The following is a 13412-nucleotide window of genomic DNA, read 5'->3' as shown; positions in this document are numbered from 1 at the left end:
GCTGGCAGGTGACCGGGGTTGGGTTGGGTTGGCTGGCAGGTGACCGGGGTTGGGTTGGGTTGGCTGGCAGGTGACTTTGGTTGGGTTGGCTGGCAGGTGACTGGGGTTGGGTTGGGTTGGCTGGCAGGTGACTGGGGTTGGGTTGGCTGGCTGGCAGGTGACTGGGGTTGGGTTGGGTTGGCTGGCAGGTGACTGGGGTTGGGTTGGCTGGCAGGTGACTGGGGTTGGGTTGGCTGGCGGGTGACTGGGGTTGGGTTGGCTGGCTGGCAGGTGACTGGGGTTGGGTTGGGTTGGCTGGCAGGTGACTGGGGTTGGGTTGGCTGGCAGGTGACTGGGGTTGGGTTGGCTGGCAGGTGACTGGGGTTGGGTTGGCTGGCAGGTGACCGGGGTTGGGTTGGGTTGGCTGGCAGGTGACCGGGGTTGGGTTGGGTTGGCTGGCAGGTGACTTGGGTTGGGTTGGCTGGCTGGCAGGTGACTGGGGTTGGGTTGGGTTGGCTGGCAGGTGACTGGGGTTGGGTTGGCTGGCAGGTGACTGGGGTTGGGTTGGCTGGCAGGTGACTGGGGTTGGGTTGGGTGGCAGGTGACTGGGGTTGGGTTGGCTGGCAGGTGACTTGGGTTGGGTTGGCTGGCAGGTGACCGGGGTTGGGTTGGGTTGGGTTGGCTGGCAGGTGACTGGGGTTGGGTTGGCTGGCAGGTGACTGGGGTTGGGTTGGCTGGCGGGTGACTGGGGTTGGGTTGGGTTGGCTGGCAGGTGACCGGGGTTGGGTTGGGTTGGCTGGCAGGTGACCGGGGTTGGGGTGACCGGGGTTGGGTTGGGTTGGCTGGCAGGTGACTGGTTGGGTTGGCTGGCAGGTGACTGGGGTTGGGTTGGGTTGGCTGGCAGGTGACTGGGGTTGGGTTGGCTGGCTGGCAGGTGACTGGGGTTGGGTTGGGTTGGCTGGCAGGTGACTGGGGTTGGGTTGGCTGGCGGGTGACTGGGGTTGGGTTGGGTTGGCTGGCAGGTGACCGGGGTTGGGTTGGGTTGGCTGGCAGGTGACTTGGGTTGGGTTGGCTGGCAGGTGACTGGGGTTGGGTTGGGTTGGCTGGCAGGTGACTGGGGTTGGGTTGGCTGGCAGGTGACTGGGGTTGGGTTGGGTTGGCTGGCAGGTGACTGGGGTTGGGTTGGCTGGCTGGCAGGTGACTGGGGTTGGGTTGGGTTGGCTGGCAGGTGACTGGGGTTGGGTTGGCTGGCAGGTGACTGGGGTTGGGTTGGCTGGCAGGTGACTGGGGTTGGGTTGGCTGGCAGGTGACCGGGGTTGGGTTGGCTGGCAGGTGACTGGGGTTGGGTTGGCTGGCGGGTGACTGGGGTTGGGTTGGCTGGCAGGTGACCGGGGTTGGGTTGGGTTGGCTGGCAGGTGACTGGGGTTGGGTTGGCTGGCAGGTGACTGGGGTTGGGTTGGCTGGCAGGTGACTGGGGTTGGGTTGGGTTGGCTGGCAGGTGACTGGGGTTGGGTTTGGTTGGCTGGCAGGTGACTGGGGTTGGGTTGGGTTGGCTGGCTGGCAGGTGACTGGGGTTGGGTCTGGTTGGCTGGCTGGCAGGTGACTGGGGTTGGGTTGGGTTGGCTGGCTGGCAGGTGACTGGGGTTGGGTTGGCTGGCAGGTGACTGGGGTTGGGTTGGCTGGCAGGTGACTTGGGTTGGGTTGGCTGGCAGGTGACTTGGGTTGGCTGGCAGGTGACTGGGGTTGGGTTGGGTTGGCTGACAGGTGACTGGGGTTGGGTTGGGTTGGCTGGCAGGTGACCGGGGTTGGGTTGGGTTGGCTGGCAGGTGACTGGGGTTGGGTGTGCTGGCAGGTGACTGGGGTTGGGTTGGGTTGGCTGGCAGGTGACTGGGGTTGGGTTGGCTGGCAGGTGACTGGGGTTGGGTTGGCTGGCAGGTGACTGGGGTTGGGTTGGCTGGCAGGTGACCGGGGTTGGGTTGGGTTGGCTGGCAGGTGACAGGGGTTGGGTTGGCTGGCAGGTGACTTGGGTTGGGTTGGCTGGCAGGTGACTGGGGTTGGGTTGGGTTGGCTGGCAGGTGACTGGGGTTGGGTTGGCTGGCAGGTGACTGGGGTTGGGTTGGCTGGCAGGTGACTGGGGTAGGGTTGGGTTGGCTGGCAGGTGACTGGGGTTGGGTTGGGTTGGCTGGCAGGTGACCGGGGTTGGGTTGGGTTGGCTGGCAGGTGACCGGGGTTGGGTTGGGTTGGGTTGGCTGGCAGGTGACTGGGGTTGGGTTGGGTTGGCTGGCAGGTGACCGGGGTTGGGTTGGGTTGTGTTGGCTGGCAGGTGACCGGGGTTGGGTTGGGTTGGGTTGGCTGGCAGGTGACCGGGGTTGGGTTGGGTTGGCTGGCAGGTGACTGGGGTTGGGTTGGCTGGCAGGTGACTGGGGTTGGGTTGGGTTGGCTGGCAGGTGACTGGGGCTGGGTTGGCTGGCAGGTGACTGGGGCTGGGTTGGCTGGCAGGTGACTGGGGTTGGGTTGGCTGGCAGGTGACTGGGGTTGGGTTGGCTGGCAGGTGACCGGGGTTGGGTTGGCTGGCAGGTGACTGAGGTTGGGTTGGCTGGCAGGTGACTCGGGTTGGGTTGGCTGGCGGGTGACTGGGGTTGGGTTGGCTGGCGGGTGACCGGGGTTGGGTTGGGTTGGGTTGGCTGGCAGGTGACTGGGGTTGGGTTGGGTTGGCTGGCAGGTGACTGGGGTTGGGTTGGGTTGGCTGGCAGGTGACTGGGGTTGGGTTGGCTGGCTGGCAGGTGACTGGGGTTGGGTTGGGTTGGCTGGCAGGTGACTGGGGTTGGGTTGGGTTGGCTGGCTGGCAGGTGACTGGGGTTGGGTTGGGTTGGCTGGCTGGCAGGTGACTGGGGTTGGGTTGGGTTGGCTGGCAGGTGACTGGGGTTGGGTTGGCTGGCAGGTGACTGGGTTGGGTTGGCTGGGAGGTGACTGGGGTTGGGTTGGAGGTGACTGGGGTTGGGTTGGCTGGCAGGTGACTGGGGTTGGGTTGGCTGGTAGGTGACTGGGGTTGGCTGGGAGGTGACTGGGGTTGGGTTGGCTGGCAGTTGACTGGGGTTGGGTTGGAGGTGACTTGGGTTGGGTTGGCTGGGAGGTGACTGGGGTTGGGTTGGAGGTGACTGGGGTTGGGTTGGCTGGGAGGTGACTGGGGTTGGGTTGGAGGTGACTGGGGTTGGGTTGGAGGTGACTGGGGTTGGGTTGGCTGGCGGGTGACTGGGGTTGGGTTGGCTGGCGGGTGACTGGGGTTGGGTTGGGTTGGCTGGCAGGTGACCGGGGTTGGGTTGGGTTGGGTTGGCTGGCAGGTGACCGGGGTTGGGTTGTGTTGGCTGGCTGGCAGGTGACTGAGGTTGGGTTGGCTGGCAGGTGACTGGGGTTGGGTTGGCTGGCAGGTGACTGGGGTTGGGTTGGGTTGGCTGGCTGGCAGGTGACTGGGGTTTGGTTGTGTTGGCTGGCAGGTGACTGGGGTTGGGTTGAGTTGGCTGGCAGGTGACCGGGGTTGGGTTGGGTTGGCTGGCAGGTGACTGGGGTTGGGTTGGGTTGGCTGGCAGGTGACTGGGGTTGGGTTGGGTTGGGTTGGCTGGCAGGTGACCGGGGTTGAGTTGGGTTGGCTGGCAGGTGACTTTGGTTGGGTTGGCTGGCAGGTGACTTTGGTTGGGTTGGCTGGCAGGTGACTGGGGTTGGGTTGGGTTGGCTGGCAGGTGACTGGGGTTGGGTTGGCTGGCTGGCAGGTGACTGGGGTTGGGTTGGGTTGGCTGGCAGGTGACTGGGGTTGGGTTGGCTGGCAGGTGACTGGGGTTGGGTTGGCTGGCGGGTGACTGGGGTTGGGTTGGGTTGGCTGGCAGGTGACCGGGGTTGGGTTGGGTTGGCTGGCAGGTGACCGGGGTTGGGTTGGGTTGGCTGGCAGGTGACTGGGGTTGGGTTGGCTGGCTGGCAGGTGACTGGGGTTGGGTTGGCTGGCAGGTGACTGGGGTTGGGTTGGCTGGCGGGTGACTGGGGTTGGGTTGGGTTGGCTGGCAGGTGACCGGGGTTGGGTTGGGTTGGCTGGCAGGTGACTTGGGTTGGGTTGGCTGGCAGGTGACTGGGGTTGGGTTGGGTTGGCTGGCAGGTGACTGGGGTTGGGTTGGGTTGGCTGGCAGGTGACTGGGGTTGGGTTGGGTTGGCTGGCAGGTGACTGGGGTTGGGTTGGGTTGGCTGGCAGGTGACTGGGGTTGGGTTGGGTTGGCTGGCAGGTGACTGGGGTTGGGTTGGCTGGCTGGCAGGTGACTGGGGTTGGGTTGGCTGGCAGGTGACTGGGGTTGGGTTGGCTGGCAGGTGACTGGGGTTGGGTTGGCTGGCAGGTGACTGGGGTTGGGTTGGCTGGCAGGTGACCGGGGTTGGGTTGGGTTGGCTGGCAGGTGACTGAGGTTGGGTTGGCTGGCAGGTGACTGAGGTTGGGTTGGCTGGCAGGTGACTGGGGTTGGGTTGGCTGGCAGGTGACTGGGGTTGGGTTGGCTGGCGAGTGACTGGGGTTGGGTTGGCTGGCAGGTGACCGGGGTTGGGTTGGGTTGGCTGGCAGGTGACTGGGGTTGGGTTGGCTGGCAGGTGACTGGGGTTGGGTTGGGTTGGCTGGCAGGTGACTGGGGTTGGGTTTGGTTGGCTGGGGGGTGACTGGGGTTGGGTTGGCTGGCTGGCAGGTGACTGGGGTTGGGTTGGGTTGGCTGGCTGGCAGGTGACTGGGGTTGGGTTGGGTTGGCTGGCTGGCAGGTGACTGGGGTTGGGTTGGCTGGCAGGTGACTGGGTTGGGTTGGGTTGGCTGGCAGGTGACTTGGGTTGGGTTGGCTGGCAGGTGACTGGGGTTGGGTTGGGTTGGCTGACAGGTGACTGGGGTTGGGTTGGGTTGGCTGGCAGGTGACTGGGGTTGGGTTGGGTTGGCTGGCAGGTGACTGGGGTTGGGTGTGCTGGCAGGTGACTGGGGTTGGGTTGGGTTGGCTGGCAGGTGACTGGGGTTGGGTTGGCTGGCAGGTGACTGGGGTTGGGTTGGCTGGCAGGTGACTGGGGTTGGGTTGGCTGGCAGGTGACTGGGGTTGGGTTGGCTGGCAGGTGACCGGGGTTGGGTTGGGTTGGGTTGGCTGGCAGGTGACCGGGGTTGGGTTGGGTTGGCTGGCAGGTGACCGGGGTTGGGTTGGGTTGGCTGGCAGGTGACAGGGGTTGGGTTGGCTGGCAGGTGACTTGGGTTGGGTTGGGTTGGCTGGCAGGTGACTGGGGTTGGGTTGGCTGGCAGGTGACTGGGGTTGGGTTGGGTGGCAGGTGACTGGGGTTGGGTTGGGTTGGCTGGCAGGTGACCGGGGTTGGGTTGGGTTGGCTGGCAGGTGACCGGGGTTGGGTTGGGTTGGGTTGGCTGGCAGGTGACCGGGGTTGGGTTGGGTTGGCTGGCAGGTGACTGGGGTTGGGTTGGCTGGCAGGTAACCGGGGTTGGGTTGGGTTGGCTGGCAGGTGACCGGGGTTGGGTTGGGTTGGCTGGCAGGTGACCGGGGTTGGGTTGGCTGGCAGGTGACTGGGGTTGGGTTGGCTGGCAGGTGACTGGGGTTGGGTTGGGTTGGCTGGCAGGTGACTGGGGCTGGGTTGGCTGGCAGGTGACTGGGGTTGGGTTGGGTTGGCTGGCAGGTGACCGGGGTTGGGTTGGGTTGGCTGGCAGGTGACCGGGGTTGGGTTGGGTTGGGTTGGCTGGCAGGTGACCGGGGTTGGGTTGGGTTGGCTGGCAGGTGACTGGGGTTGGGTTGGGTTGGCTGGCAGGTGACCGGGGTTGGGTTGGGTTGGGTTGGCTGGCAGGTGACCGGGGTTGGGTTGGGTTGTGTTGGCTGGCAGGTGACCGGGGTTGGGTTGGGTTGGCTGGCAGGTGACCGGGGTTGGGTTGGCTGGCAGGTGACTGGGGTTGGGTTGGCTGGCAGGTGACTGGGGTTGGGTTGGGTTGGCTGGCAGGTGACTGGGGTTGGGTTGGCTGGCAGGTGACTGGGGTTGGGTTGGCTGGCAGGTGACCGGGGTTGGGTTGGGTTGGCTGGCAGGTGACTGGGGTTGGGTTGGCTGGCGGGTGACTGGGGTTGGGTTGGCTGGCAGGTGACTGGGTTGGGTTGGCTGGGAGGTGACTGGGGTTGGGTTGGAGGTGACTGGGGTTGGGTTGGCTGGCAGGTGACTGGGGTTGGGTTGGCTGGGAGGTGACTGGGGTTGGCTGGGAGGTGACTGGGGTTGGGTTGGCTGGCAGTTGACTGGGGTTGGGTTGGAGGTGACTGGGGTTGGGTTGGCTGGGAGGTGACTGGGGTTGGGTTGGAGGTGACTGGCAGGTGACTGGGGTTGGGTTGGCTGGCAGGTGACCGGGGTTGGGTTGGGTTGGCTGGCAGGTGACTGAGGTTGGGTTGGGTTGGCTGGCAGGTGACTGGGGTTGGGTTGGCTGGCAGGTGACCGGGGTTGGGTTGGGTTGGCTGGCAGGTGACTGAGGTTGGGTTGGCTGGCAGGTGACTGAGGTTGGGTTGGCTGGCAGGTGACTGGGGTTGGGTTGGCTGGCAGGTGACTGGGGTTGGGTTGGCTGGCGAGTGACTGGGGTTGGGTTGGCTGGCAGGTGACCGGGGTTGGGTTGGGTTGGCTGGCAGGTGACTGGGGTTGGGTTGGCTGGCAGGTGACTGGGGTTGGGTTGGGTTGGCTGGCAGGTGACTGGGGTTGGGTTTGGTTGGCTGGCAGGTGACTGGGGTTGGGTTGGGTTGGCTGGCTGGCAGGTGACTGGGGTTGGGTTGGGTTGGCTGGCTGGCAGGTGACTGGGGTTGGGTTGGGTTGGCTGGCTGGCAGGTGACTGGGGTTGGGTTGGCTGGCAGGTGACTGGGTTGGGTTGGGTTGGCTGGCAGGTGACTTGGGTTGGGTTGGCTGGCAGGTGACTGGGGTTGGGTTGGGTTGGCTGACAGGTGACTGGGGTTGGGTTGGGTTGGCTGGCAGGTGACTGGGGTTGGGTTGGGTTGGCTGGCAGGTGACTGGGGTTGGGTGTGCTGGCAGGTGACTGGGGTTGGGTTGGGTTGGCTGGCAGGTGACTGGGGTTGGGTTGGCTGGCAGGTGACTGGGGTTGGGTTGGCTGGCAGGTGACTGGGGTTGGGTTGGCTGGCAGGTGACTGGGGTTGGGTTGGCTGGCAGGTGACTGGGGTTGGGTTGGCTGGCAGGTGACCGGGGTTGGGTTGGGTTGGGTTGGCTGGCAGGTGACCGGGGTTGGGTTGGGTTGGCTGGCAGGTGACCGGGGTTGGGTTGGGTTGGCTGGCAGGTGACAGGGGTTGGGTTGGCTGGCAGGTGACTTGGGTTGGGTTGGGTTGGCTGGCAGGTGACTGGGGTTGGGTTGGCTGGCAGGTGACTGGGGTTGGGTTGGGTGGCAGGTGACTGGGGTTGGGTTGGGTTGGCTGGCAGGTGACCGGGGTTGGGTTGGGTTGGCTGGCAGGTGACCGGGGTTGGGTTGGGTTGGGTTGGCTGGCAGGTGACCGGGGTTGGGTTGGGTTGGCTGGCAGGTGACTGGGGTTGGGTTGGCTGGCAGGTAACCGGGGTTGGGTTGGGTTGGCTGGCAGGTGACCGGGGTTGGGTTGGGTTGGCTGGCAGGTGACCGGGGTTGGGTTGGCTGGCAGGTGACTGGGGTTGGGTTGGCTGGCAGGTGACTGGGGTTGGGTTGGGTTGGCTGGCAGGTGACTGGGGCTGGGTTGGCTGGCAGGTGACTGGGGTTGGGTTGGGTTGGCTGGCAGGTGACCGGGGTTGGGTTGGGTTGGCTGGCAGGTGACCGGGGTTGGGTTGGGTTGGGTTGGCTGGCAGGTGACCGGGGTTGGGTTGGGTTGGCTGGCAGGTGACTGGGGTTGGGTTGGGTTGGCTGGCAGGTGACCGGGGTTGGGTTGGGTTGGGTTGGCTGGCAGGTGACCGGGGTTGGGTTGGGTTGGGTTGGCTGGCAGGTGACCGGGGTTGGGTTGGGTTGGCTGGCAGGTGACCGGGGTTGGGTTGGCTGGCAGGTGACTGGGGTTGGGTTGGCTGGCAGGTGACTGGGGTTGGGTTGGGTTGGCTGGCAGGTGACTGGGGTTGGGTTGGCTGGCAGGTGACTGGGGTTGGGTTGGCTGGCAGGTGACCGGGGTTGGGTTGGGTTGGCTGGCAGGTGACTGGGGTTGGGTTGGCTGGCGGGTGACTGGGGTTGGGTTGGCTGGCAGGTGACTGGGTTGGGTTGGCTGGGAGGTGACTGGGGTTGGGTTGGAGGTGACTGGGGTTGGGTTGGCTGGCAGGTGACTGGGGTTGGGTTGGCTGGGAGGTGACTGGGGTTGGCTGGGAGGTGACTGGGGTTGGGTTGGCTGGCAGTTGACTGGGGTTGGGTTGGAGGTGACTGGGGTTGGGTTGGCTGGGAGGTGACTGGGGTTGGGTTGGAGGTGACTGGCAGGTGACTGGGGTTGGGTTGGCTGGCAGGTGACCGGGGTTGGGTTGGGTTGGCTGGCAGGTGACTGAGGTTGGGTTGGCTGGCAGGTGACTGGGGTTGGGTTGGCTGGCGGGTGACTGGGGTTGGGTTGGCTGGCAGGTGACTGGGTTGGGTTGGCTGGGAGGTGACTGGGGTTGGGTTGGAGGTGACTGGGGTTGGGTTGGCTGGCAGGTGACTGGGGTTGGGTTGGAGGTGACTGGGGTTGGGTTGGCTGGGAGGTGACTGGGGTTGGCTGGGAGGTGACTGGGGTTGGGTTGGCTGGCAGTTGACTGGGGTTGGGTTGGAGGTGACTGGGGTTGGGTTGGCTGGGAGGTGACTGGGGTTGGGTTGGAGGTGACTGGCAGGTGACTGGGGTTGGGTTGGGTTGGCTGGCAGGTGACTGGGGTTGGGTTGGGTTGGCTGGCTGGCAGGTGACTGGGGTTGGGTTGAGTTGGCTGGCTTGCAGGTGACTGGGGTTGGGTTGGGTTGGCTGGCAGGTGACTGGGGTTGGGTTGGCTGGCAGGTGACTGGGTTGGGTTGGCTGGGAGGTGACTGGGGTTGGGTTGGAGGTGACTGGGGTTGGGTTGGCTGGCAGGTGACTGGGGTTGGGTTGGAGGTGACTGGGGTTGGGTTGGCTGGGAGGTGACTGGGGTTGGGTTGGAGGTGACTGGGGTTGGGTTGGCTGGCGGGTGACTGGGGTTGGGTTGGGTTGGCTGGCAGGCAGGTGACTGGGGTTGGGTTGGAGGTGACTGGTGTTGGGTTGGCTGGCGGGTGACTGGGGTTGGGTTGGCTGGCAGGTGACTGGGGTTGCGTTGGAGGTGAATGGGGTTGGGTTGGCTGGGAGGTGACTGGGGTTGGGTTGGAGTTGACTGGGGTTGGGTTGGCTGGGAGGTGACTGGGGTTGGGTTGGAGGTGACTGGGGTTGGGTTGGCTGGCGGGTGACTGGGGTTGGGTTGGCTGGCAGGTGACTGGGGTTGGGTTGGAGGTGACTGGGGTTGGATTGGCTGGGAGGTGACTGGGGTTGGAGGTGACTGGGGTTTGGTTGGGTTGGCTGGCAGGTGACCGGGGTTGGGTTGGGTTGGCTGGCAGGTGACCGGGGTTGGGTTGGGTTGGGTTGGCTGGCAGGTGACTGGGGTTGGGTTGGGTTGGCTGGCAGGTGACCGGGGTTGGGTTGGGTTGGGTTGGCTGGCAGGTGACCGGGGTTGGGTTGGGTTGGCTGGCAGGTGACCGGGGTTGGGTTGGCTGGCAGGTGACTGGGGTTGGGTTGGCTGGCAGGTGACTGGGGTTGGGTTGGGTTGGCTGGCAGGTGACTGGGGCTGGGTTGGCTGGCAGGTGACTGGGGTTGGGTTGGCTGGCAGGTGACTGGGGTTGGGTTGGCTGGCAGGTGACCGGGGTTGGGTTGGGTTGGCTGGCAGGTGACTGGGGTTGGGTTGGCTGGCGGGTGACTGGGTTGGGTTGGCTGGGAGGTGACTGGGGTTGGGTTGGAGGTGACTGGGGTTGGGTTGGCTGGCAGGTGACTGGGGTTGGGTTGGAGGTGACTGGGGTTGGCTGGGAGGTGACTGGGGTTGGGTTGGCTGGCAGTTGACTGGGGTTGGGTTGGAGGTGACTGGGGTTGGGTTGGCTGGGAGGTGACTGGGGTTGGGTTGGAGGTGACTGGCAGGTGACTGGGGTTGGGTTGGGTTGGCTGGCAGGTGACTGGGGTTGGGTTGGGTTGGCTGGCAGGTGACTGGGGTTGGGTTGGGTTGGCTGGCTGGCAGGTGACTGGGGTTGGGTTGGGTTGGCTGGCTGGCAGGTGACTGGGGTTGGGTTGGGTTGGCTGGCAGGTGACTGGGGTTGGGTTGGCTGGCAGGTGACTGGGTTGGGTTGGCTGGGAGGTGACTGGGGTTGGGTTGGAGGTGACTGGGGTTGGGTTGGCTGGCAGGTGACTGGGGTTGGGTTGGAGGTGACTGGGGTTGGGTTGGCTGGGAGGTGACTGGGGTTGGCTGGGAGGTGACTGGGGTTGGGTTGGCTGGCAGTTGACTGGGGTTGGGTTGGAGGTGACTGGGGTTGGGTTGGCTGGGAGGTGACTGGGGTTGGGTTGGCTGGCGGGTGACTGGGGTTGGGTTGGGTTGGCTGGCAGGCAGGTGACTGGGGTTGGGTTGGAGGTGACTGGTGTTGGGTTGGCTGGCGGGTGACTGGGGTTGGGTTGGCTGGCAGCTGACTGGGGTTGCGTTGGAGGTGAATGGGGTTGGGTTGGCTGGGAGGTGACTGGGGTTGGGTTGGAGGTGACTGGGGTTGGGTTGGCTGGGAGGTGACTGGGGTTGGGTTGGAGGTGACTGGGGTTGGGTTGGCTGGCGGGTGACTGGGGTTGGGTTGGCTGGCAGGTGACTGGGGTTGGGTTGGAGGTGACTGGGGTTGGATTGGCTGGGAGGTGACTGGGGTTGGAGGTTGGAGGTGACTGGGGTTTGGTTGGCTGGAGGGTGACTGGGGTTGGGTTGGCTAGCGGGTGACTTGGGTTGGGTTGGCTGGCAGGTGACTGGGGTTGCGTTGGAGGTGAATGGGGTTGGGTTGGCTGGGAGGTGACTGGGGTTGGGTTGGAGGTGACTGGGGTTGGGTTGGCTGGGAGGTGACTGGGGTTGGGTTGGAGGTGACTGGGGTTGGGTTGGCTGGCGGGTGACTGGGGTTGGGTTGGCTGGCAGGTGACTGGGGTTGGGTTGGAGGTGACTGGGGTTGGATTGGCTGGGAGGTGACTGGGGTTGGAGGTTGGAGGTGACTGGGGTTTGGTTGGCTGGAGGGTGACTGGGGTTGGGTTGGCTGGGAGGTGACTGGGGTTGGGTTGGCTGGCAGGTGACTGGGGTTGGGTTGGGTTGGCTGGCAGGTGACTGGGGTTGGGTTGGGTTGGCTGGCAGGTGACTGGGGTTGAGTTGGCTGGGAGGTGACTGGGGTTGGGTTGGCTGGCAGGTGACTGGGGTTGGGTTGGGTTGGCTGGCAGGTGACTGGGGTTGGGTTGGGTTGGCTGGCAGGTGACCGGGGTTGGGTTGTACCCACCATGTGATTGGCTGGTCCTGACCCATGTTGAGTGTGTCCCACCATGTGATTGGCTGGTCCTGACCCATGTTGACTGTGTCCCACCATGTGAGTGGCTGTATTCTCCTATTTGTCCAGGGATGACGTGCAGGAAAGCCACCGACCCGGTAGACTGGTCTCCTCTGGTTCTTGGCCTGCTCACTCTGCTGAAGCAGTTCCACTCCAGATACACAGAGCAGTTCCTGGCTCTCATTGGGCAATTCATACGCTCCATCATGGAACAGTGCACCAGGTATGTTTGATTGATTGATTTGTTGATTGAGTGATTTGTTGATTGAGTGATTTGTTGATTGAGTGATTTGTTGATTGAGTGATTGATTGATTGATTGATTTATTGATTTGATTGATTTGCCAGTTTAAAAACCTCACATATACACAATAATTTTAAGAGCGTGACAGTGATTTCACAGTAAAATCAGATTTATATATAAATTAACACATGTAGTGCTAGTGAACGTTGCCCAAGGCTGCTATTTCAAACAGCTCTTTCCTGCAACAAAAAAACAAACGTTATCTCCATAGAGCTAATCTGTATAAATACAATTTGAATGCAAAAAAATGAAGTACATTTTGTGGATCACTGTGTTATTATATGTGTATTATATTCTGCTTCAAATGGAATGAGATGTAGATTTTTGGGTAAATAATTATTTTCCAGTCAGAAGATCCCGGACATGCCGTCCGACGTGGTGGGAGCTCTGATGTTTCTGGAGGATTACGTACGCTACACCAAACTGCCTCGCAAGGTAGGATTAGATTAGGATTGGATTAGGATTAGGATTGGATTAGGACTAGATTAGGATTAGATTAGGATTAGATTAGGATTGGATTAGGATTGGATTGGATTAGGATTAGGATTGGATTAGGATTGGATTAGGATTGGATTAGATTAGGATTGGATTAGGATTAGGACTAGATTAGGATTAGATTAGGATTGGATTAGGATTAGGACTAGATTAGGATTAGATTAGGATTGGATTAGATTAGGATTGGATTAGGATTAGGACTAGATTAGGATTAGATTAGGATTGGATTAGGATTAGGACTAGATTAGGACTAGATTAGGATTAGATTAGGATTGGATTAGATTAGGATTGGATTAGGACTAGATTAGGTTTAGATTAGGATTAGGATTGGATTGGATTAGATTAGGATTAGCAACAACACCCATGGGGGGGAAAAAAATACTATAGATATTCATCTGGAATATTACATTTTACATGCATATAATAATCTGTTGTTGTTTTTCTGTCTTTAAAGGTGGCCGAGGCCCACGTGCCAAGTTTCATCTTTGACGAGTTCAGGACAGTCCTGTGAAGATCTAGACAAAGGCCTCGAGTTCAGGACAGTCCTGTGAAGATCTGGATAAAGGCCTCGAGTTCAGGACAGTCCTGTGAAGATCTAGACAAAGGCCTCGAGTTCAGGACAGTCCTGTGAAGATCTAGATAAAGGCCTCGAGTTCAGGACAGTCCTGTGAAGATCTGGATAAAGGCCTCGAGTTCAGGACAGTCCTGTGAAGATCTAGACAAAGGCCTCGAGTTCAGGACAGTCCTGTGAAGATCTAGATAAAGGCCTCGAGTTCAGGACAGTCCTGTGAAGATCTAGATAAAGGCCTCGAGTTCAGGACAATCCTGTGAAGATCTAGATAAAGGCTTCTTGGTTTAACTTTCTGTTGATTCATTCATTTTGACTTTAATTAATCTCTTGGCTACGTAATGACCTTTAATGTGCTAATGCGTTAGTTACACGGTAAATAGTTGAATGGTTTTTAATAACATCAGGTGTTACCAGCTTTGGTATAATGTCACTGTGGTAATATGTCATTAATTAAATACAAAAGAGGCTTTGAATAAATATAATGGTATATAATTTTGTTGATTTTTTTTGTTTATATCAT

General features: G+C 61.3%; 1 protein-coding gene across 1 annotated transcript in view; it reads left to right on the top strand.

The window, feature by feature from the left end:
- Positions 1–13384, top strand: part of LOC110510374 (WASH complex subunit 5) — a 66258-nt gene extending 52874 nt beyond the window's left edge. Inside the window, exons 27-29 of the mRNA XM_090215839.1 lie at positions 11594–11747; positions 12174–12261; positions 12776–13384. Coding sequence (XP_090071965.1) covers positions 11594–11747; positions 12174–12261; positions 12776–12832 — 299 coding nt within the window. The 3' untranslated portion in view covers positions 12833–13384. The remainder of the gene's footprint in view (positions 1–11593; positions 11748–12173; positions 12262–12775) is intronic.
- The last annotated feature ends 28 nt before the right edge of the window (positions 13385–13412 follow it).

This window comes from Oncorhynchus mykiss, chromosome 2 (genome assembly GCF_057628025.1).
Source record: "Oncorhynchus mykiss isolate SJ-2025 chromosome 2, ASM5762802v1, whole genome shotgun sequence".
In the NCBI taxonomy this organism is placed as follows: Eukaryota; Metazoa; Chordata; class Actinopteri; order Salmoniformes; family Salmonidae; genus Oncorhynchus; species Oncorhynchus mykiss.
Note: the sequence above shows the minus strand (reverse complement) of the source record. Positions and strands in the feature narration are given on the sequence as shown.